The sequence below is a fragment of the Salarias fasciatus genome, chromosome 22 (genome assembly GCF_902148845.1).
Source record: "Salarias fasciatus chromosome 22, fSalaFa1.1, whole genome shotgun sequence".
Lineage (NCBI taxonomy): Eukaryota > Metazoa > Chordata > Actinopteri > Blenniiformes > Blenniidae > Salarias > Salarias fasciatus.
In genome coordinates this window covers 21,141,580-21,164,835 of record NC_043765.1, presented here as the reverse complement: position 1 = coordinate 21,164,835, position 23,256 = coordinate 21,141,580, and the positions used below count along the sequence as shown (strand labels likewise).

The 23,256-nt window shown below is 46.0% G+C and overlaps 2 protein-coding genes across 2 annotated transcripts; both read left to right on the top strand.

Moving 5' to 3' along the window:
• The first annotated feature begins 1,053 nt into the window (after positions 1–1,053).
• Positions 1,054–3,151, top strand: LOC115409956 (ras-related protein Rab-25-like). Its single transcript, XM_030121316.1, has 5 exons — positions 1,054–1,358; positions 1,850–2,045; positions 2,170–2,363; positions 2,541–2,621; positions 2,710–3,151. The coding sequence occupies exons 1-5, from the start codon at positions 1,322–1,324 to the stop codon at positions 2,835–2,837; spliced, it is 636 nt and encodes a 211-aa protein (XP_029977176.1). The 5' UTR covers positions 1,054–1,321; the 3' UTR covers positions 2,838–3,151.
• Positions 3,152–9,102: 5,951 nt separating this feature from the next.
• LOC115409319 (zinc finger protein 385D-like) lies at positions 9,103–22,946 on the top strand. Its single transcript, XM_030120437.1, has 8 exons — positions 9,103–9,247; positions 11,447–11,565; positions 16,785–16,892; positions 17,418–17,586; positions 18,933–19,181; positions 19,262–19,443; positions 22,064–22,165; positions 22,486–22,946. Exons 1-8 carry the CDS (start codon positions 9,238–9,240, stop codon positions 22,732–22,734), a joined length of 1,188 nt encoding a protein of 395 aa, XP_029976297.1. The 5' UTR covers positions 9,103–9,237; the 3' UTR covers positions 22,735–22,946.
• The last annotated feature ends 310 nt before the right edge of the window (positions 22,947–23,256 follow it).

Genomic DNA, 23,256 nt, shown 5'->3' with positions numbered 1-23,256 from the left:
CACAACAAATAAAAGAAATCCATCTCCCGATTGAACATGTTGGAACTAACTTTTAACAGTACTGTACTAAAAAAAAAAATGAATAAAACATGGTCAAAAACAGTCCACGGCCCTGTGTTCATTACGATACCGGAAAGTCAAAGGCTACCTGGAACGCTGAATATCTGAAATCATGGTTGAGTTTGCGGAGCCGTTTGTCTTCCAATCCACAGGTTGGCAGGTTTCTGATCCCGCCCTGACCGGTCCCAAGTTCCCTTCACTGTGGTGCGAACACTTAGCATGGCGATCGTGATTTGTTTGAGACTGGATTTAACGGGTCATGTAAAGGGCAAAGAGACTGATCGAACGGGAAAACGTGCTTTCTGGGTTCACCATAGATCTACTCAAAATCCTGCGTTAAGATATAATTGCAGATGTCGTATCCTGAAAAGCTTTACATTTAAAATAAAGCCTCATGCAGCCATGTGTTTTTTAGGAAGAACACTCAATGCATCATAGAATAATCTTTACCCAGTATCAGCTAATAAGGAAATAAAACATTTCATTTGTAAATGAATTTACAACTTGAAAAACTTAACAGTGTTGCATGGGAGGATAAGAAGATTACCACGGTAATAAAATTGAAATGTAAAAAATCAGATAAAAGTAGGGGTGTGACATGAGGATAAGGAAATAAAAGCTCAAAAACATGATAAAATCATTAAAAGGATGAAAAGGGGGTAAAGGTCATCAGCCTCTGGTTCCAAACTGGTTTTTGTCAAAGTTTCTGAAAGCATGAAGATTAAAAACAGTGAAAACACAGCATGACACCAGTTCTCTAGCTGCGGCCCATCAATCATCTCCTGCAGGAATGGAGGCATGCTCCCGGCCTGCGTCGCCTGTAGGCGAGGCCTATTGTCACACAAATGATCGGGATCAGCAGGTGGAAAGAGCGTAGGGGAGGGCGGAGCCTGTCTCCGTGTCTGCCGCCGGTTCTACCTGTTCCTCCTGCTTTCCCTGCTCCCTCGCTCCTTCGGCTGTCAGCTGATGTTCGGGGCACCTGCCTGCGCCGCCTCCCTGCCTTCCTGTCCGTCCTCGGCCGGGAGCTGCCCCCATACACAGATCAAGAAGGAAGCAGCTCCACCTGTTCTCTCTCTCTCTCTCTCTCTCTCTCTGTCCTCCATTTTCACCTTTACTCTCTCTCTCTCTCTCCACACCGGAGAGAGAGCCAGAGGAGTGCGGCCGTGTTTTCCTTCTGCGTGGTTTTTATTCACCCTCTCGACTCCCCCTGGGGATCCGGGGTTGAAGGTGGTTTCGGGGGACTGGGTGAAACAGGAGCAGCATGGGGTCTGACGAATCCTACAACTTTGTCTTTAAAGGTGAGTTCCCCCTCGGCTGTGATTGGGGCCGACTGGATGTGTAACGCAGTGCAGTCAGGGTGTGTTTGTGTACATGTCGACACCGTGAGGTGCAGCTCCGGCTGCGATTTCTGAGGGGAGGGGAAGGAGGAAGTCATTTCTATCCATTTGGCTGTGAATGACTTGACCTTTGACCCGCAAGAGGGACACAATCTCACATTTCCTGCTTCACTTTGTGGGCTGTTGTGTGCCGTGTAGTTTTTCTTTTCCATGGCTGAAATAGCCTGCCGTTCCAGTGTGTATCGCCAGCTCCTCGGAGGATCTGCCACGTCTGGCAGCTTGTGAGGCTGACAGGAAGTCTGACCAGATGAGAGATAACCGAATTGCTTCACAGAGCTACGGTTTCAAACACTTGGCAGTCAAATAACCTCTTTGGTTATTCAAATCACATCAATATCCAATGTGATTTTCCTATTTTAAACCATTTTATTTCCTTCTCTCTTTTCTAAAAGTGGTGTTGATCGGAGAGTCCGGCGTGGGAAAGAGCAACCTCCTGTCCCGCTTCACCAAGAACGAGTTCAGCCACGACAGCCGCACCACCATCGGCGTGGAGTTCAGCACACGGACCGTTCAGATGGACAACTTCACCATCAAGGCTCAGATCTGGGACACGGCGGGGCTGGAGCGCTACAGGGCCATCACCTCAGCGTGGGTACAACACACACACACACACACACGAGGAACGAACGCGTCGTATAAAGAAGAGAGGATCCTCAAATCAGTGTTTGTTCACACGGTTCAAGCACCTCCGTCTCTGTGTCTCGTCACTCAGGTACTACAGGGGAGCCGTCGGGGCGCTGCTGGTCTACGACATCAGCAAACACCTGACCTACGAAAGCGCGGAGCGGTGGCTCAAAGAGCTGTACGACCACGCAGACCCTCACATCGTCGTCATGCTGGTGGGGAACAAGAGCGACCTGGAGCCCAGCAGGACGGTGCCCACCGACGAGGCCAGAGACTTCGCAGGTGTCCGAGCAGTGTGTGCCGTGTGTGTGTGTGTGCGATCCCATCGGGATTCTGCAGTTCCAGTCCACCGGACGGATTCCTGTTCCTGTTGTTGTGGCCACACCGTGAGCCGAACGCTCTCTGACTACGACTTGTGTTTGTCATAACATTCGCTTTTCTCATTCTCAACCAATCCAGAAAAGAAAGGCCTTATGTTTATGGAGACATCGGCCCTTGATTCCACCAACGTTGAAGCTGCTTTCAATGAAGTTCTCTCAGGTACAAATATGCAAACAAAATAAAGCAACCCTCCGCTGGACTTCCTTAAGTTCAGGTTCACACCTGGTGCTCTGGTTGCTCTCCTCAGAGATCCATAGGAAGGTGGCCAGCAAGGAGGTGACGCGCGGCTCCATCTCGGCCGTGACCCTGTCCAGCCCCATCAGGCCGTCCGGCGACACGCAGGAGGAGCGGAAAGGCTGCTGCAGCCGCTCCTAACCGGCCGCCGCGCCCGCCAACACTGCGCTCGACTGTCTTTCACAGGATGTGAAGAGCAGGACACCTGGTCCACATGTGACCACATGGTGTTCAGACCTCAGGAAATATAAAAGCCGTACGTTCCATGACTCACTGATTCACTGCCACAAAAAAACAATCTAAATTTCATACAAAAAAAAACCCCACAGCCTCCAAACGGTATTGCTGCAGTTGTGTTGTTTCTTTATACTCCTGTTGTTGATGCTTTGTAAAATTTTTGTTGGTTTTATAAAGGAATGCGCACGGATGTACTTGGAATAAATTATTTATGCTCATTTGTTGGTTTGTATTCACCACACAGAGACACAGATCGGCTTTTATCTGCCAGGGACACATTCTCAGCATGACGTGCACCAACAGGAGGGAAATGGGAAGTGGGTGATTAGGTTTCAGTGAAAGTAATTACATGTCTATATTAAGAGAAAATACTTCACTTTAAATGCTCACTCAGTAGTTTACTTTACAATAGGTTATTATTATTATTATTTTGATATTATTATCAAAGCCAGATGTAGAATAGAGTGTTTTTTTTTACCATTTTATGTGCTGGTTAAGAAGCTTCATCTTCTCAGATCCATGCTGTTTGTGCATGATGTTATATAATGTTCGCTGTATGTCAGATGAGCTGCACCCTGAGGTGACAGCACGCAGCTGGGGACCTGAGCTCAAGGTGCTCTGTCCTCTCTCAACCTGTAGGTGGCAGTGTTGGTTTTGTCAGCTGGCTCGTCAGGCCTTCAGGATGCTGCAGTAGTGAAAAGCATGCCTGCCCCCCCACCCTGTCTGCTTATTTAGTCCAATACTTCTCATACTACCAGCTTCTGTTCACTCTATTGTTGTTCATGATATTGAGCTCATGACACGCAGTGTTGTTGCCATGGCTGCGACCTTCAGTGCCCCCTTGACAAGCTATTCGGCATGCCGATCAAGTAGGAAATTAATTTACACTTTTTCCATCAATAGTGAATTCATTCACGGACTTGATGGCTTTATGTCAGTGTGTGTGTGTGTGTGTGTGTGTGTGTGTGTGTGTGTGTGTGTGTGTGTGTGTGTCTCCAGACTTTGGGTATAATTGGAATGGCTCATACGGCAGAACTGAGAGAATATAAATCTACAGGAGCAGTGGTTAATGACATTTTGGACAGATAGTGCTCTATCTCTGGCTCGCAGATGTGTGTGAGGAGCCTTTACTGTATCACGTGTGTGTGAGCTGTGTCCCCCCCCCCCCCCCCCCCCCCAAGCAGGATTTCCCCTCCAGAGATGATTTTGCTCCAGTGAAATGACCAGAAATGCTTTTATTAAGTTTCTCTTATGAAAATATGATGGGGAGGCTCTGCAGCGAGCAGTAAATGTTTAATTATATCCCGTGGATGAGGATTTTCTTTATGGGCTGAGCAAAGGCATCTGGTGTAATAATCCATGCAGCCTGAACAGGCTGCACAGGTTGAAAGTCTGGTCATGCAATCTATAAATCTTACTTTTTCCTGAGTCCAAAAGTATAGGCGAAAGGCCTTTAAAAGTTGCAAAATTTAAAAATTTGCTCTGAATAACACAGAGAGGACGATCTCCTTCCTGCGTTACAGATTCTCTCAGAGTCCTGCTGCTCTGCGTCTGACCTGGCCTTGAAGGTAAAAGCTCCCACAGTGGTTGGAAAGAATTGGATTTAGCACATACATGTGGTGGCTATTACCCACGTGCTACTCGACATGTGTAGCCTGTAAAAAGTGTGTCTAAAAGCAAGGCTCCTCCGTGTTAAAGTGATGAGTGGAATAGCACCTCTGACATCTGTTTATTTCCCATTTGCTGCTCCTCCCCACCTGCAGCTCTCTCTTTCCATAGGGGGGGAATTCTGATCCTCCAAGAATCAGGCATTTCCATTCACGCTTAACGACACGTTTTCATTTATGTTTTTCCTGTTTCTCACTCTTGAAGTATACTTTGCACATCCACCCACACACACCATGTGAGAATTTGCATACCGCTGGTCAGAGTGCAACATGCGTATTCCCCACAATGCCTTACTGATGAAATGTGGCATCGGTTTTTTGTGACCAGTGTAGGCTGGTTTATCTGGTCCAGTTCTGGGTTTCACCAGCTGCACAGAACAGCACCAGACAGTCAATGCATTGTTTTTTGTTTTTTTTTTCCTTATCAGGCTGTCCAGTCTCGATGATCTGCAGCGCTGGCTGCAGCTTGGTGACAGCTTTCTAGTTTTATCCCATTGTTCTCTGTGGTAATTAAATTGATTAATTACACTCATTAAGAAAGTGCATCTGTGTGAAAATAGGCTAATTTCAAATGCTTTTGGTTTCATTGTAGTGACTTCAGCTGCAACAGTCGCTCCTCAACTTTCCCAAATATCCTTTCGTGAGACTAAAACACAGATTGCTCTCGTTTCGCAGGTCGAAACAGCGGCTTGGTAGCTCACGGCCAAAAGGTCTGGGAGTGCAGTGATTTTCCCCCGGATAGCAATAAAAACGCCAAGTGTATTAAAATCCAGAGGTTGTGAACTCACACCTGCTATTGACAGGTTTGTGTTTGTGTGGGCGTGCGGCTGCAGCCGTGCATGCAAACACATGCGGGGAAGCCAAAGTCTAAACACAAGTGTGCAGCAGCCTCCGTCCGTCCGTCGGTCGGCCTGCGTCTGCCGGCTCGTGTCAGCCGCCGAGCACAGACCTGAGATTTCCACGTCGGCTGACATCACCGCATAAATATAACTAAAGTCAATTCACGCTGATTACCATGGTGATGTTGTTATGGCGACCAATCAAAAGGAGAAGTGAGCTGATGGCTGACTGTGTGTGCTCGCTCTCCATTTCCCAAAATGCACAGTGGAGAGAGAGAGAGAGAGAGAGCTGAAAACGAGCAGAGATGGATTACTGCCTGGAGGTGACTGTGGAGAGGGGGGGAAAAAAAAAAAATTAAGCTTGTGTTTCTCACTGCTGGTGGAGACTGGACGCGTGAAGCCTCGGTTTGATTTGTTCAAGAAATGAATACGCACTCAAAATGTGTTTGAGTCAGATAGAGAGAGGCGGGACGGACCTGCAGCAGGTGGTGTGGGTGGCAGAGTGCAGCGCAAACACACTGCCACCTCCGATCAGGCATATTTACTCTGACTGAGTACATATCTTGAAAAACTTACCTGACTCTGGACTTTATCTGTTCACAACGATGCCCTTTATGGACATATAGACTTTTAGAACTTCAACAAATTAACAGAAAGAGTGATTCTATCTACAATCTACAATCTCCAATAATACCCGAGGGCCATTTCAGGTCCACAATAATCAGATGGATGTTTTTCATACTGAAAAGTCTTATACTGAATGATCCAAAAGCCCAGCATGGACTCAAACCGACAATCTTCCAGCATAAGAGAATGCTGATCAATACACCACTATTATTTATAATGAGTTTATATTTCAACATGCAGTGAAATCCCTCTGTCCTCTATTCTATTCTATTCTATTCTATTCTATTCTATTCTATTCTATTCTATTCTATTCTATTCTGTGCTGGCAGCTCTGTGTTTATACATTCATCAGCCACCTCCTCGTGTTTGCCAGCGTCACCTCCTCGCTCGGGTCAATTAGGCCCTCAAAAAGCCTCTAATTTCATAAGAAGCCTGTTGTGTTTGGCTGTCCAGCCGGGGTCACAAGACTCCTTTCCAGCAGGTAATTAAACAGGTTGCCAGCAACAAACGGGGCCTCAGCAATAGTCCACTTAGCATAATATTACATACCTCAGTTGCCGTGGCAACGGCGGTGTTTGCCTGTGAGACTGCGATGCTAAACGGCTGCAGGTGTAAAGCGAGGCTCGGGCCCATCCAGCTGAAACCCGAGCCCAGGGACGGTGTAAAATAAGATTGTCATTAAGATATTGAGTCTCTCGTGACAGGCCAGCTCGCCGTTCTTCCCTCCATTTGTGCTCAAGTGGCGACATCTTGGGAGCAGGAAGCAGATCGTGCTTTGGCAACTTTTCCCGTCACATTTCATAATGAAGCCCGTTCTGATCCACTTGACTCGTTCCCGCTCTGACCACAGCTCGGCCGGCCAGCCCAACAGTTTACCCACTGGAACAAAGTTACACTTCAACAATTTAAAAGTGAATTCCCACTCTGGCAGCGCTCCGGCACTTGAAGAAAGAAGACACCTGGAGAATTTGAGACCTTTGAAAGCTTTTCTCCGTGGAGGTAGAAACCTTTTAGCCGCTCCTTCCAAAGACGGGGAGAAATAAAACGCCTACAATACCACACAGCCCCCCAAAAAGTGATCTGCTCTTTCTCAGAGGAACACAAAACCCCTGGCTATACAGCAAGTGACAAAAGGGGCGTGAAATTTAATTTATGAGTGGATATTTCCATGTCTGTCTTTTTCTTTTCCTCAGCTTTTGTTCCATGCGGCCCATGAGTGGAGGTCCAGGCCAGAGTGGAGGATCTCGGAAAGCAGATATGCCCTGAGCGTGAAGATCCCACATTTAGATGCACACAGCAGCCTATTCTGTTTCACCGAATCAATAATTTTGTCACTGAAAAAAAAAAACCTGAGTGAGAAAAGCCTCTTTACACGCCGCACTTTACAGTTTCTTTGTGTAAGTTGTGCTCTTGAAATACAAATGCATTCCCATTTCATGTGCATCGCCATTTTAAATGCTTCCAAGTTAGAGAAAACACAGGAGCATGTCGTGTGTGTGTTTGGCACTTTATTTATTTATTTATTTATTTACTGGCAGGGACTTGAACCTAGCACCATACCCCGGAGACACATGTCTCTGATTGGACAAATTGTGATATTTCCTCAAGGAAAATCAATACTTTTTTTTTTTTGCTGTAGTTGATAAAAGTTAAAGTTTTACAGCTGGTGTATAAAAAAGTCCCTGTTGAACTATACTTAATTTCACCACCAATATGCAATTATTATTATTATTCTACTGCCTTCTCTTCATAATCACTAACAACAGTTTAGGCTGTTAAACTGCGAACAGGCTGAGCAGAATTTTAACAAATTTGACCCAAAGTTCACAACGATGTTTCAAAGAAAGAAAATCCCCTCATTAATTTTTCATTTTACAGCAGTCTGTGGCAGTGTAGCGAGTTTAGAGAGTAAGAAACGAATGTGAGTTGATATATTGTCTGACAAAGTGTGTGTGAATGTTTGTGCACATGCACGCATGTGGTTCCAGCTGAGTTCAGAACAGATCCGCAGTAAATTACTGTCCGAAAAGACACAGAGACATTCTGTGTGTGTGTGTGTGTGTGTGTGTGTGTGTGTGTGTGTGTGTGTGTGTGCTGCTGTCGAGCTGAGGGCTTTCCTGAGATTAATCTCCTCAGAGTTTTGGATTGTGGGAAAACACATGTTGTTGTCCACTCCACCGCTGCAGGGTGGAAACATGCTCAGGCTTGACGACAGGAAGGTTGAATCAGGGTCACATGATGCAGCCTGGACTCTGAGAGGCAGAGGGGAGCAAACTGCCTCCCTCTAAAAGCCTGATTGATCAGACCCATACTCTAGTCCTGCGTTACAGCTCTGTGCATGAAGCAGTTTTTATTTATTTTTTTTATTTTTTTTTTGGGGGGGGGGGTTGTTCCTGACTGTATATACATCCTGTGCACTTTCTTCTCCATGCTGTGAAAGCTCCAGGATGCATCTAAAAATACCCCGGGCCCATGAGGAAAAGCGTGAGGATGGGAAAACATTTAAAGAGGAACACAGGGCTGTTTCCTAAACACGGCGGCTTGGGAGGAACGCCAGATAACAAGAGGAAGGACCCCCCCACTTGTTCTGACAGTCTCACACTTTTACATCTGATAAACTTAAAGCCGCAGCCGAGCTCCTCGGAAACAAAACCAGCAGCCAGTCTTTTAAGGTTTCATGTCTTATACTGAGTTTCTCACACCTGGATGTGCCTTTCGGTGTGTTTATGTGACAACTGAAAGCTTCAACTAATCTAAAATAGAGATCCTGGTTATTAAGGTTAATTTCCAGCCATTAACTGAATTAAAACCAGATCCGTGGGAGATATTAAGACCGAGGCAGATTCTATGAGCAAAGGGATATTTAAAAGATGAGGAGGAGGAGGAGGAGGAGGAGGAGGAGGATGGGCGGGTAGTTTGGAGGAGGAGGAGATCCAGATGGGAAGGAGCAGAGGCAGTGCCGCAGAAGGGAGACAGAGAGAGAGAGAGAGAGAGAGAGAGAGAGAGAGAGAGAGAGAGAGAGAGAGAGAGAGAGAGAGAGAGAGAGAAAACGAGAGAGAGAGAGAGAAACGAGAGAGAGAGAGAGAAGGAGAAGACACGAAGCCTCCTCTGCGTGGAGATGAGAGACTCTTTCGGCGGACACTGAGCAGTCGGATCTCTCTCGGTGCCAAGATGTATTTCGGTGAGTAAACACGACTCAACAGTTCTTTTTCTTTTACAGCAGGAGTCACTTGTTGCTTTGTTGGACTGGATGACAGCTTAGTGAAGCTTTGTGGAGCTTTGTGAAGCAGCCACCTGCAGCAAAGCGACAGAATCAGACAATCCTATTCAAATGTAAATACTTTTGACTGGACTGAGTGTAATTAATGCTGATAAACAATTTTTAAAAATCACTAGAAAAGACGTTTAATTAAAAAAACTACTTTACTGCGTCGTTTAAGGCCTCTTAAAGTAATTATTACTTCTTCCGCAAATTATAGCAATTATACAGTTATTAATGGAAAATGTAATTTGTGTGCGCGCGCGCGCGTGTATGTGCATGTAGCTCTATCAGATTGCCCACGTGCATTTGTTTCTTGAGTCTCCCAACTTCTCTAAAAAGTCGCCTCCGCGCGCGCGCGCGCGCGCACGTGCGGTGAGACCCGCCGCGTTTATACACGCGCGCCCCTCGGAGGCAATCAGACTAATGGCAGAGCGGATGGGTGTGTTTGAGATTCTGATTATTATAATTACGACGAGCGAGCTGGGCCCGAATCAAACCGCAATCAGGACGGAACAACTCCACAACAAGGCTCCACGATAATCAGGGCTGCGAGCAGCACGCGCTTGGGCGCGTCCGCGGCTCGACAGGGCTGCTGCGCGTGTCCGCGCGCGCGGGTCTGCAGCGGGGATCCCTTGGCGTGTGTCAGAGCTGTGTGTTATGTGATGTTGAATATTTGTGAAATGACTTTATAATGACTTGTTTGGATCGTTAGAATAAGACGCTGAACATATAAATTCCAGTTATGGCTGCTTGTGGGAGAAGAAAGTAGACCTCTGGTTTTTCCTAATGCAGAAGCATATAGGAGTTAAGCTATAGCTGGATGCAATTTGGGAAATAAACTGGAAATAAATTACTTTTTTTTAAATGAAATATAGATACTATTCCCAATTTGCATATGGTTTTACTCAGAGAGCCAGAACCAAACAGCAGAATGTTAATTCAGAAGAGTAAAAGTTAACTTATTGGAAGCAAAACAGCTTTATCATGAGAGCCATATAACAAGAGAGATGTTTATGAAAACATGCTGAAGAGGCTGCAGAAATGGTGTGGCCAAGAGAGTGAGTCTTTCTTCAACATGAGTCTAGAGAAAAAAAAAAAAAAAAAAAAAAAAAACACTTTCTCCCCCCTGTAAGGTAAAGTCTGGAAGCAAGGGCAGCTGGAATTAAAAACTAGCCAAGTGTTTGGTGCAATTTGCAATCACTTACTGTAACGACCCCAGTATTTCAGCTTGCAGGGTAATTATTAAATGTCAGCTTGTTCAATTTACACCGCTCTCTGTCTGGTTTCATTAAAAAACGGTCGTCTAAAGCATCGATGTGCAAACAATCTTATGCAAAAACTGGAGTTTGATTTAGTATCAAGTGAACATCTCAGACTTGTAGTTTTGTGAAGTACATTTTTAACATGAAAGCGAGTCAAGCCATTCGTTTTCCTATTTCATTAAGTTTCAGCATGAATGGGTGTAAAAATAGATCAATGCTGCCAGCAGGCCCACAGGATGACCGTGCACACTTTCCCAGACTTCACAATGAAACACACTATGGCGTTGGGAGAGAGGCGCGAGCGTGTGAATGTGACTGATTTCGTAAAGTACGCTGGGACTGCTAAAGCAGCGTAATTGGCTGTAATCCATTTACCTTTCATTCACGTCTCTCTCTAATCCTGAATTTCACGTGTATGAATGTTTTCTCATTTCAATAAGTTTTAATAGAAACGGATGGAAACTGATCACAGAGATGGAACGCAGCTTTGTCACTGGAAGCTTGTCCAGTGGGAAGAACATGTCATTTTAATTGACGACTGCAAATCATTTACTTCTACATATTGAGATGTTGCAAATGAACCTGTTCTCTACAGCTGTTCGGTTACTGAAATTGTGGGAGGATTAGTTCAACATCTCATTTGCATCCATGAAATTACAGCCTGAGAAATGAAAATAAGAGAGTCACAGTAACACTAGAGATGTTGTTTTTTTTTTTTCCCTCTCCATTGTCTTCGTCGCCCTCTCCCTGGTATGTTGACTTTAATCATCGTCATCCAGAAGGGGCGGCCTGGTCTCCTTGGAGCCTCTCTGCTTCCATATGTTTATCTCTGTGCCCGTCTCCTCCCCGCCGCCAGGTAACGTGTGCCCCAGCGCCCTGCCGCCGCCGCTGGCTCGCCCCACGCCGGGCCGAACGCAGCCCTCCCCCGACCCCAAGGCCCTCCTCCCCTTCCACCTGCTGCCTGGATTCACCGACGTGAGTCCCGCCGCTCTCCCGCCCCCTCCGTGCTCTCACACCTTTTGCTTCATATCCCCAAACTTGTTCCCTGTTCTCGGAGTAGCGCGCCCTCCCGCTACGGAGTCGACTCCACAATACACAGATGTACGAGCGTGCTGCCCACACCTTTCCAAATATATCACCTCTGATGCAGAAAGCTGTGACATTTCCACACAACCTGGGGGGGGCGGAGCTGATTCCTTGGTATTCTTCCTGCGGAGCTGTTCTCAGAGCTGTCTACCCCGCTGTTTGTGAAGGGTGAAGGAGGAGAGAGCTAAAGCCGGCCAAGTCCGGGCTCAGAGGGGAGCCGGAGTGTCGGGCTGGCCTGAATCATGACGTGTGGTTTACACTATACGTCTTCATATAATCCTGGCTGTATATCGCATGAAATCATCTCTCTTTTTTTTTTTCTTTTTCTTCTTTTGGCCTGACATGGTGTAGTAGGAGTGCAGGAGCTTCTATGAGCATCTTTTTCAAAGCCAACACAACATGATGACTGTCTTTCTTTTCCTTTGCTCTCACATGCTGAATGCAGAAGCTAAACATGTTCTGAAATAATGGCCTGAAAGGCGCTCATGGGCCCATTGTTGAGTCCGACCAAATAACCACTCCGAGGCAAAATTGTCTTATTTTTCTTTTGTCCCTCCCTTCTTTTCACTGTTATTTCATTTCTAATCCCCGATGTGCCGCTGAATGTTCAGGGGAGAGACACGGAGAGATGAATTGAGGGTTTAAAAGAAAGCGTGTGCGTGCGTCTGAAATCCCCGGCCTGTCAGCGTGCAATGCAGTGCATTTATTTTGCATGTGTGTGTGAGCGTGTGTGGGCTGTATGTGTGTGAAAGCTCCTTCTCTTTGTCAAAAAAGCCTATCTGCCACCTGAGGAGAAATCAGGCTGTGGTTTGGGTTTGGGCCCACTCCCCTTCCATTTCACCTGGCGCCCCTCTCCTCTCCTCTCCTCTCCTCTCATCCTCCCCTTCCACTTTCACTCTCTTCACTCCAGCTCTCTCTTCATTTCCACTTTGTCTCCTGCTGTCATCTCTGCCGTCCCCTCTCCCTCTCGTGCACTTTTTTTCTTGCTTTCAGAGTTTTCAATTCCTCTTTTCTCTCCTACTTTATCTCACTTTCCTGTCTCTCTCTCATTTTTTCTTCTTCTCATCAGTGACTACATATAGGAGCAGGATCACTAATATTACTTTTTTTTTTTTTTTTTTTAATCAAAAATGTTGACGTGCTTCATATTTCCACGACTTTCTCCAGGTGGACGTCATAAGCACAGATTGAAGAAATGGTCTAAATTGTCTGGTATCACCCTCACCCTGCTGAGTCATCCCTCTTCCAGCCTGCCTCTGCCCTCTTCCTTTTTTTTTTTTTTCTTTCATTTTATTTCAACACTTCTTCTTCCAGCCTGCAGCCATGGGAACACCATCACACCTGTAGAAAACTCGTTGAAATTCTCCAGGTTCAATTTTCAACTTATAGTGGAGGCAGAAGAGGTCACGCCGGTGGATTTCAGGGTGTGTGTTGTTGGGTCTTCCCCCATGGGGGAGCACCGGAGAGCCTTTGGGTGATCGCAGGATCACTTATTCCACTTCATTTGTTTAAATTAGCCGTTTACAATGTGATCTATTTATGAATTTAATCCCATCCTGGACAACAATATATCAGTTTTTTGGATTGGAAATCTGCATTGTTTGGAAATCCTCACGTAAAAATTGTTGTCTGGAGTGTATTTTGTCAGTGTATCTTCTCGCTCCTCTGAGTTGAACCTGTGGGTGTGAAGTAAGTGGGCACGCAGCAGAACTCTGTCCGCCTGTGTTGTCTCCCTGTGTTTTTATGTGTGTGGGTTTTCCACCTGTGTGTGTGTGTGTGTGTGTGTTCTCCTGTGAATGCTGGTGCGGCGTGCGTTGGCCTCTTTAAAGGGCTACACAGGAGTTTGTTTGGTGCCCACATGTGCGTTGTCATGGCTACAGCTTTTGCATGCTTGTGTGTGTGTGTAAGTGTGTGTGTGTGTGTGCGTGTCCATACTTGGATGCTTGTCGTGAGCCAGGAATCCAACTCTACAAACTCAGATTTCATTTTATACTTGGCTTATACTGTAGCAGCACTGCTCTGGTTTTTTGTTGTTGTTGTTGTTGTTGGTTTTTTGTGGTTTTTTTTTGGCTTTTTGTGTTTTTTTTCTAAATGAAAACGATAAAGCAACACTGGAGCCAAGAAAATAATGATGATTTAAATGACAAAGAACCAAAAGCAGCAGCTCATTCATCATGGCTCCCCGCTTTTGAGGTGCTTGACGTCACATGTTCACACTTGGCTGTCACACCGGCGCACGGTTTGAGTCCGGGGACATTCATCATGATGAATGCTGGAGCTGCTGACGACCATTCAGGTGCCGTTGTTCCTCGCTCGCCATATGTTCTTCCTGTAGCTGCCACGGTGAACCTGGAGCTTTCTGACATGTCGTCACCCCACCGAGTGAAGAAGCCTCTTGAGATAATGTGGTAATTTTAATTTGCACCTTTGAGTGTGGATGGGTTGTTTTCACTCTTCAAAGGTTGGGACTGTGTGGGGGAAAAAATTACAATTTTACTGTTTACTGTATCATAGAAAATGGTTATAGTTTGATGATAGCTCCACATTTGATTATTTTTTTTTAATCCATCCTAATATTCTGAGAGCCTCCTACACTTTTTTTTTTTTTACCCAATTCAGTTATTGTTGATCATTAATGTATTTTGCACTGAAGTATGTGTGGCGATGCTTTCTGTGCAGCGTGCTGAATGTTCTATTTTCATTTCTTTTGAATTGGCATTGATTGAGGCGAGTTGATTCTGGCAGCCGAAGGAGCGCCTGTGTGTGAAGGAAGAGCCCGCGAGTAACAAGGGTAGGCTGACTTTGCCACAGGTACCGGTCCACCGCGGAGCGCCGGGTGGGAGTGGAGGGTAAGAGCGGGAGTCCACGGGGAGGCAGGAAGGTGACTTTGATCAGATGGAGAAGAAGGGAGAGACAGGGGGATCAGAGGTAGGCAGATGGAGGGGTGAAGTGGGGAACATGTGATGGAAGGTCACACAGTGATTCAGAAGCCTCGGGGCTCAGAGAGAGAGAGAGACAGAGAGAGAGAGACAGAGAGAGAGACTGAAGGTACAATGCACATCACACAAGGGCCACTCTCTCATAAATGTTTCAACATAATGATCTGTCGCATTATATATTTTGTCTTGTAACTTGTTTTACGATTTGCAGTTTACACAGAACACACATGAGCACCGCTCTTGTTTTTTTTTTTTTTTTCTTTTTAAATACAGGTTGGTTTGAGTTTTAGATGCAGAATAAAGCTGCAGGGAAGCACAGAAGAAGATAAGAGACCAGTGCATGCAGGGATGCATCCAAGGGCAGTTCCCTCAAGGGATGATCAAAGAAAACACACACACACACACACACACACACACACACACACACACACACACACACACACACACACACACACACACACGTAGTCTGTTGCTTTTTTCAAGAGCAGGGATTTTTACTTTGGCACTGAAGAAAGGGGCAGAACTCTCTGGTGCAGTGCTACATGCTCCCAAGCTGTACTGAGCTGGCTGGCTCAACCAAAGTAACACATAAATTTTCACGTCACCACCAGCTACATTTCCATAAAGCCTCCCTGCTTTGGCGGCTGATACCCCCCCCCCCTGCATTTCATCTCAGGTAATAGGTTTGTTTTGCTCCACAAAGGCCAGTTGGGTTTTATTACACTGAGTATAGGTGCTCATTACAAATTCCGATAAAGTCCAGAGGTGCACAGCCTTGTGTGGTCAGAATCGGGCAGTGTGTGCACACACAGGAATACACCCTCATTTTCAAAAGTTCTACGCCGACACCTCTACAGAGCGGCTCTGCGTGCACGCGTCTTACATGCACGGTGATTTCCATCTGTGTGGCTGGAAAGGCCATCTGCAGGTTCGGTGTTGGGAGAGGCGGCACTCAGCCTGCAGGTTTTAAAAGTGGCCGTAAAGAGTTTGTAGTTTGCTGTGGCTAACACAGGCTGTGGTCAGCGTGGTTTCACGGTGGTCCAAAGTCAGTTTTGAACCTCTTTTTAACTGACTCCCTGTTGAATCTCCTCTACGTCTTCAAATACTCATTGTTTACCTTTCATCTAACACATAAAATCATCTTTGTGTATGAATTACTCCATGTCAAGCACAAAGAGGCATTAAAGACAAAAACTGGGATATAATTAGATGGAAGAGAGCGAGCGACTTGGCCTGAATTGTTGTTGTTGTTTTTTTGTGACCAGCAGTACAAGTGATTACGTGGCTGAAAGTGAACCAGATCCAACGGAGGATGAGCAGAATGCTTCACTGTTCTGGTTTCCTGTGTAGCAAAAGTTTGAAGCGGTTGGCTCAGAGGACAGAAATGTTGTGCACTTTTGTGTTTAACGTGACAAGACGTGTGTCATTATATCGAGATTTTTTTAAATTCATTATGACTCAAGCACTTTTGATTTAGGTGGAGAATGTGTGTAATTACACAGAGAAATCAGCGAGCACAACCCACTTGACAGAACGTCGACATGGAAGCTGGGCATCTCCTCGTATTTTGCTAACAATGTGAGCGTTTGGAGCAGATTGCACATAGTGGTGGGCAGAAGAGAAGTAAATTATACTGCGGAGTGGTTTGACAGGTTTTTGTAAATATTTTGACGCTTTTATCTGCCGCGATAACATGCCGCTATTAGGAATAAAAAAAAAATAATAAATGAATATGCTATGAATCCGAGCTGACCCGGCTCTTCCCTCTGCATGATCAAATGAAGCGCATCCTCTGAATGCCAGGCTTCAGTCTCAGAAGAGCGTCTCTTTATGTCAGCTGACATTAGTCAAGGTCTAACTTGTCTGCGGCGGCGAGCGCATCATTTACACTCCCTGCTTTTATCTTGACGCTAATGAATGACGTGTGCCTGTGTTGCATGTGTGTGCTGCGAGTGTGACTGGGAAATGAACTCTCTCCCCCCACAAAGTCAGCACCTTGGTGTAACCCCCACCTCTAACCTGACATATTATGAATCTCTGAGTCTCAGGAGCGGCATGGCAGCACGCCGACAGCGTGTCGTTTTCACCTTAAGTGATTACTTTCTCCGCCGAACTCGCATTCCAGCACTGTTTGTGACCCTAAGATGCCTTGCTCTGACTTTGCTGCAGATGGATCACATCCGTAAAGCTCTGATCGGCCCGGCCTTCGCTCTGAGTTCGCCCCTGAAGAGGAAGCCCAGCTCCTGCGGAGTGTGTCGAGTGCGATTCAACTCCGAGGTGGGTGTTGTCCTGTGGGAAATGATCTCTTTAAACTGTTTTTCTTTCGTGATACTTTTGTATTTCACACACACGCCCTCACGAGGCAGCTGCACAGATGAGTTTCAGCATGTGTTTGGCCACTCAACTGGTTCCAAGGGTGTATCCCTGTCGCGTTTAACAACTAGATGAAACGTACACGCCTTTGATGTCCGACCTTTGTAGAAAAGCATTTTTTAATAGTGACTGTTGCCAATATGAACTGCAAGAGCACTGTGACTACCTGTGTTTCTAACAATGAAACAATGAATTGTACACAAGTAGAAAAGAATCACTCAGAAAATAAAATGCATGTAAATTTGAGTGTTTTGACATGGAAGCAATAATATAAAATTGGATTAACTTGTCAACTTATCAACCTGTGAGGAATGGCAGCTCTTACACTTCCACTCCCATTCACATCACACATCACAATGTTAAATAAAAACATTGTCAGGCATGTGCCTGTTGTTATTTCAAGGCTTTCCTCTGCTGTTGGTCACGCAGGCACAGGCGTCGTCCCACTACAGCGGCACGAAGCACGCCAAGAGGCTCAAGGCTCTGGACACCCCGGATTCAAAGATCAGGACCTCTGAACCGGTCACCAAGGAAACCACATCGCAGATCCTCCCGTCACATTGTTCGCAGCCCTGCGGCTCCGACGCAACACCGGGAGGTGTGTGTGCTGCTGCAGGCGTGCATGATTTCCCTGCGTGTCTCTGCGTGTGCGCGGATTTGAGATGCATGACGGTGTTAGATATCTGAATGTGCGGCTCAGACCTCCTTTTCCCAGGCATGACTTTAACTGTTTGATGTGATGAACCTCCTGCTGCTTGCCGGTTGCACAGTGAAGAGATTAAAGGTTGAACATTATCCTCCGCTCTTTCTTCACGTCTATATTTTCTGACCTCATTTAGTGCCCTCTTGAGATCAAAAGCACATTGAGACTGCTTTGAATACGATCTGTGGGTAGCTGTACAGTGTGTGTGTGTGTGTTGCTTAAAACATCCTCAGCCTGTGTGTGTGTGTGGAGCCATGTCAGCCCGAGTGTGGAGGTGCGACTGCCTTCCATCATGTGTGTACATTTCCATGTCAGCCCTGATGTGCTTCTTTTGCCCATGTGTGGGCGCCAGGAAATGAAAATAATACATTTTTCTGCAGCGAAAGGAACAAAAAGGGTGAAGAATTGTACTCGGCACCACCGATATGGGCTCGCGTTTGAGAGTTGGGAAAGATGAATGATCATTTTAAGCCTGAAGTTTGTTTCAGGGGAGTGGAAGAAACAGCAGGAGAGCTCTCGGAAGATTACTTCAGTGTGAGTGTGTGGAATCAGCGGTAACAAACAGACACCCACTCTGCCAGGCTGAGCTAATCATTGTTATTAGCGTAGAACCAATCCTTAAATCAGCATGTGCTCCTTGAGGAGCAAGACAGCCTCACAAAAGATAAGAGACTCAAATCATCTCTATGCAGAACTGTCCGTTTAAGTGGTGGGAGGCTGATCCCCGGGGAAATGATTGATTATTACTGTGATCAGAGAGGTTGATAGGACTCATAATCAATTGTGGCACGCTGCGTCTTCTGTCATTTCTCCTGAAAAATGTCATGAAGTTGATGCTTGTGTTAGAATTCAGGAATTTCACAGCGATGGAGGGTAGAATTCTTAAACTATGCGTGTTTCCTGTTTTCAGTGCTTCAGTCTTTCCTTTCCATGTCCAATCATCAATCCATCTTTTATACTTGCTTCATCCAAGTTAGGGTCACGAGGATTGAAGCATATTTCAAGAGGCGCTGCGCTGGTCAGCAGTGCATCCGGAGCTAACACAAACCACACACACACAGAATCACAAATTTACCTCATGACTGGTCTTTGGACAGGAGCAGGAACCCGAAATACCAACGGATAACGTATGCGTGGGATTCATCCATATTCTTCTTGCAGTGCAGCAGCAATGCTAACCCCTCATAGCTTCATCTCACAAACATCTGATTTCATTTTGAATTTTTTTCGCTTCGTTTCAGAACCGTTAGCCTCAAGCCCTACCTCAGAGACGGCGCCGGCGGGCAGCAGCCTCACCGAAACTGTGAACGCCACGCCTGACCCGTCCTTGTCGCCCAGTCATGCGACGGCAGAGAGGGAGACGCTAAAAGATGGAGAGGGGGACGCTCCCGAAGAGGAGACGGAGGAAGAGAAAGCGATGCGTCTTCTTTACTGCTCCCTCTGCAAGGTGGCCGTGAACTCGGCCTCCCAGCTGCAGGCGCACAATAGTGGTGAGCGACAGTCAGACCGTGCACGTGAGCTGTGTGTTACGCTCTGCTGGGTGTGACTTTACGTCTCTACTTCCACTCAGGCACCAAGCACAAGACCATGCTGGAGGCCAGAAGTGGCGACGGAGCCATCAAGTCTTTCCCCAGAGCCGGGGTCAAAGCCAGGCTGGTTCCACCGTCCGAATCGTCAACCGGACTCCAGAACAAAACTTTCCACTGTGAGATCTGCGACGTGCACGTCAATTCTGAAACCCAGCTCAAGCAGGTTTGAATTGAATTTTGAATTTCTTTTTTTTTTTTTAAGTTTTTTTTTATGGTTCATCAATTCTGAGTTTAAATTAGTGTGGTTCATGGTGTTTTTAATTCGGAATCAGTTTATTCTGAATGAAGTAATCAGAATTATATTAATGAGCTTTGTGTTAACATGGGAAAACGAAGGATGTAATCCTCTCTCACGCCGGGGTCTGTGAAGCCTTCTGATTGGACAGGGGGCGGCCATGACGTACTGACGTCTCCCGGAAGTAAATTTCTCGATTTTTCTCGTCTTTCTTTCTCGATTTACTTTGACGATACAGCTTTTTAAATTTCCACATTGTTAAGCGCCCGTCAATCCGCTCGTTTCATTATATCAAATTCTTCTAAAACTGCCGTTAAATAAATCGCCTCCATACGAGTAGAAACGCGGAATGCGGGCCGCCATCTTGAAAAAAATCTGTCATCACGACGGAGCATGCGCAGAACAACCAGGGTGAAGTCGCGCCTAATTAGCATATACTTGGTATATAATTCCTCTTCCAAAGGAGAATAAACCACTGGCCTATTCCGATTGAATAAAGTTTTTGCCGTTTACGTGGATATTTTAGAGCGGAATTAGGCTTTACTCGGATTTATTCAGGAATAAAAAGTCCCACGTAAACGCATGGAATGTGTAACACTGCAGGACTTCCAATATCAGAATTTTGAACTAAAACTACAAAAAGTCTTCACCCTGATAGAGCATTTCAAGTAGCCTATTGCTAGTGAAATTATAATCAAGTAAAAGCAGTTCAATCATGAGTTACAGTATCAGACTATCTTCTACAATTCTTTATCTGACTTAGTGTTGAGGGCTCTGAAGCTGATCCCAGCAGACCACACACACACACACACACATTCACAGGCATTTTAAAGTGACCAATCAGCTTTGAATGTCTTTTGATTGTGAAGGAAAACCTGAGTAGCTGGAGAAAACTCAGACAGAAAGAGACGCTTTCAGGAAGAAATGAGGACATTTTCAGTGTGAGCGAGAGAGAGCCCTCACCTCGACAGCACTGAGTGTTATACGCTGAATTTAATGGCATTGTCAGAAGTCAGAATATTTTAACATATTTCACAAACAATAAAGTCTGTAAAAATTGCACTGTGGTACAGAAATGTTAATTTAATGCAAACCTTCTCTTTGGGAAGATAATAAACAAAACATTTACTGCAAAAATGAAATGAAAACGTTCTGTTGATTTAAATCGTGGACATGTATAATAGTGACTGACTTATATATTTTTAGCTAGTGATGACGATTCCATGGTGTGAATTTTTAATTATTTTTTAAAACACGCACACTTCAACAAAATACTGAAACACTTACCTTCAGGTGTGAGATTGACAGGCGGATCGGTGCAGCGTCTGCAGTGATCCATCGGTATGAATGTGTGTGTGTGTGTGTGTGTGTGTGTGTGTGTGTGTGTGTTTGCCAGTGATGGACTGGAGACGTGTCCAAGGTTTACCCTGCCTTCACCCGCAGTCAGCTGGGATCATCTCCAGCCCCTCGCGACCCTGAATTGAATAATGTGGCTTAGAAGGCCAGACGTCCAGCTCTCCCGCTCTCCATTTGTGACAGAATGAAGACAAAGTGCGATTTATGATTCATTGCAAATTTTGTGAATGATTAGTGTTTTTGGCATAGTGAAACATCTCTCCTCTTGTTTTGAATTTAAGGAACTTTTATCTAAATGAAGAGCTTCAAACTACGACGACCGCTTTACTATTTTATTCCAGGGCAGTTGAATTATCTTCTGATTTTGTTTCGGGTATAATAACATTAATAACAATATAACATTTTATTTTTCAGCTCTTTTCAAAAATATCCATAGTCACTGATAGAGAAAAGATCGGTTAAAAGGTGGGATTGAAAATGTATAATTCCAATCAATCAGACACACTGTTTTGTGCAATGACACAATCACGGACTACCTGCTCATCAAACTTCCTAATGGTTGATTCCCCTTGCGCCTGCAATGCAATGAAAAGGTCAGACGTCACACAGTTCAGCAAGTCCAAGCGTCAACAGAGCCATCATCACATTATCCATCATATATTACGACCTGGCGTCGAGGACCGTGCATATTTTAGTCCGAATCACAGTGTGAGCGTCTCACACCTGTCGCTGCAGGTGAGTTAAAATCACAGATCCCTCAAGATAATGAGAACAACGCTACTAAGCCTCCTCTATTTCCGCGAGCATTTGAATCTGATGTTTGCGTCTCTGTTGTGCGTGACGTGAATGCACAGTGCTGGCCGCCGTATCTGGCTGTTCAAAAGTTAACTTCGGCCAGGTGCTCATGAATATGTAGCAGTTCGCTGCTGATTGTGTGCCGCGCTGGCCGCAGCCATCTGTTTCTGCCTGTCAATCAAATCAAAAAGACTTCCAAACCCGCCCCTCATGAATATTGTTGAATCTCAGAGTCCGAGCCAACAAAATGTGTGTATTCTGCTTGACTGAAACCTTGATTTCCTCTCCACTGATTATCAGATTTTCCCCCGCTTTCCTTCTTGATCCTCTCTATCTTTATGCTGTTACCTTGCTTTATTTCCATCGATGTTTATCTGTGCATCTTCTCCCTCTGCAGCACATCAGCAGCAGGAGACACAAGGACAGAGCAGCAGGTAAACCGGCGAAGCCGAAGTTTAGCCCCTACACTCCCACCCAGCGGCACCAGAGTTTCCAGGCGGTGAGCGCTCTCCTGTTGTTTGGCCGTGTTTCCCCTCATCATTGTGTTTGTGTACATGAGTTGAATCTCGGGAGCCCCTTCCAGGAAACTTCCCTCCCCGCTGCCAGCGAGGCAAATTGCTGGTGATATCAGCTGAGGATTATATTCCGTTCAGTGACTAAAAACTGCCAGAAACGACAGCAGACGGCCGATAAGATTGTCGGGACAGCTTGTGCTTTTTCTACCTGTTTGTCCTCTTCTGGTATTTTCTGTTGCAACTGCTGTTTCCTTTTGAGAGAAAACACAATCTTGATAGCGCTTTGCTTGTGTCTGATCCTCAGATAAGGCTGACTTTGCGGAAGAGCCAGGACCTGACCAAACCTCTGGCGTCGAGCCTCCTACAGCGACAGCTCTCTGCGGCGGCGGCGGCGGCGGCGGCCATGGTGTCGATGCCCCCCTTCCCCCTGCAGCCCGCCTCAAACTCCAGCCCCGCCCTGTTCCACAGCCAGCCCCTCCCCCAGGCGCTGCTCCACCCCGCGCCCGGACCCATCTGCTCGGCACACACCTCAGTGTTGTTTACCCCCTACTGACTCGGTCGGTCCTGGAACACGGATAAACGCAGACCCGAGGCTCCGAACGGGATGTGATAGACAACGGCGGCGGCGGCGCTCCCCGGGCCCCACGCGCCGACAGAAAACCAATGGCGTCGCAGGGCAGCAGCGAGGACTGTTTGCTGTTTGGTGGAGCTGAAAACATTACGCAGATCTGGAGGGAGGAATTAGAAGGCAGCAAATCAGAAAAACGGAATATTTCCTGACATGGGAGAGCGTGTGACTGCCCCTGAGCGCCAGCACAGATGTTCACATCATAGAAGCACAATATTTGTGGCATTCTTTTCTCAGTTCCTTTAATATATTATGTTACATTCAAAAAGTGCTCCCTGAAATACATAAGACAACGATATAGAAGGGGAAGCTTCCATGATGACTGTATCTGTGCAGATGTGGATTCAACAGAGCATGCCTGATTATTATCTTCAATAAACACTTGCTGTGGGCTCGCTCATTGATTACAGAAGGCCCTTCCAAATAATCCTGTGGGTGAATGCATCC

Excerpts from the sequence above, each read along its gene's own strand:
- LOC115409956 (XM_030121316.1), top strand. The coding sequence starts at position 1,322 with ATGGGGTCTGACGAATCCTACAACTTTGTCTTTAAAG. Across the intron at positions 2,046-2,169 it reads TACAGGGCCATCACCTCAGC|GTACTACAGGGGAGCCGTCG; the intron begins GTGGGTACAACA and ends CTCGTCACTCAG. Across the intron at positions 2,622-2,709 it reads TTTCAATGAAGTTCTCTCAG|AGATCCATAGGAAGGTGGCC; the intron begins GTACAAATATGC and ends TGCTCTCCTCAG.
- LOC115409319 (XM_030120437.1), top strand. Across the intron at positions 19,444-22,063 it reads CTGAAACCCAGCTCAAGCAG|CACATCAGCAGCAGGAGACA; the intron begins GTTTGAATTGAA and ends CTCCCTCTGCAG. Across the intron at positions 22,166-22,485 it reads GGCACCAGAGTTTCCAGGCG|ATAAGGCTGACTTTGCGGAA; the intron begins GTGAGCGCTCTC and ends TCTGATCCTCAG.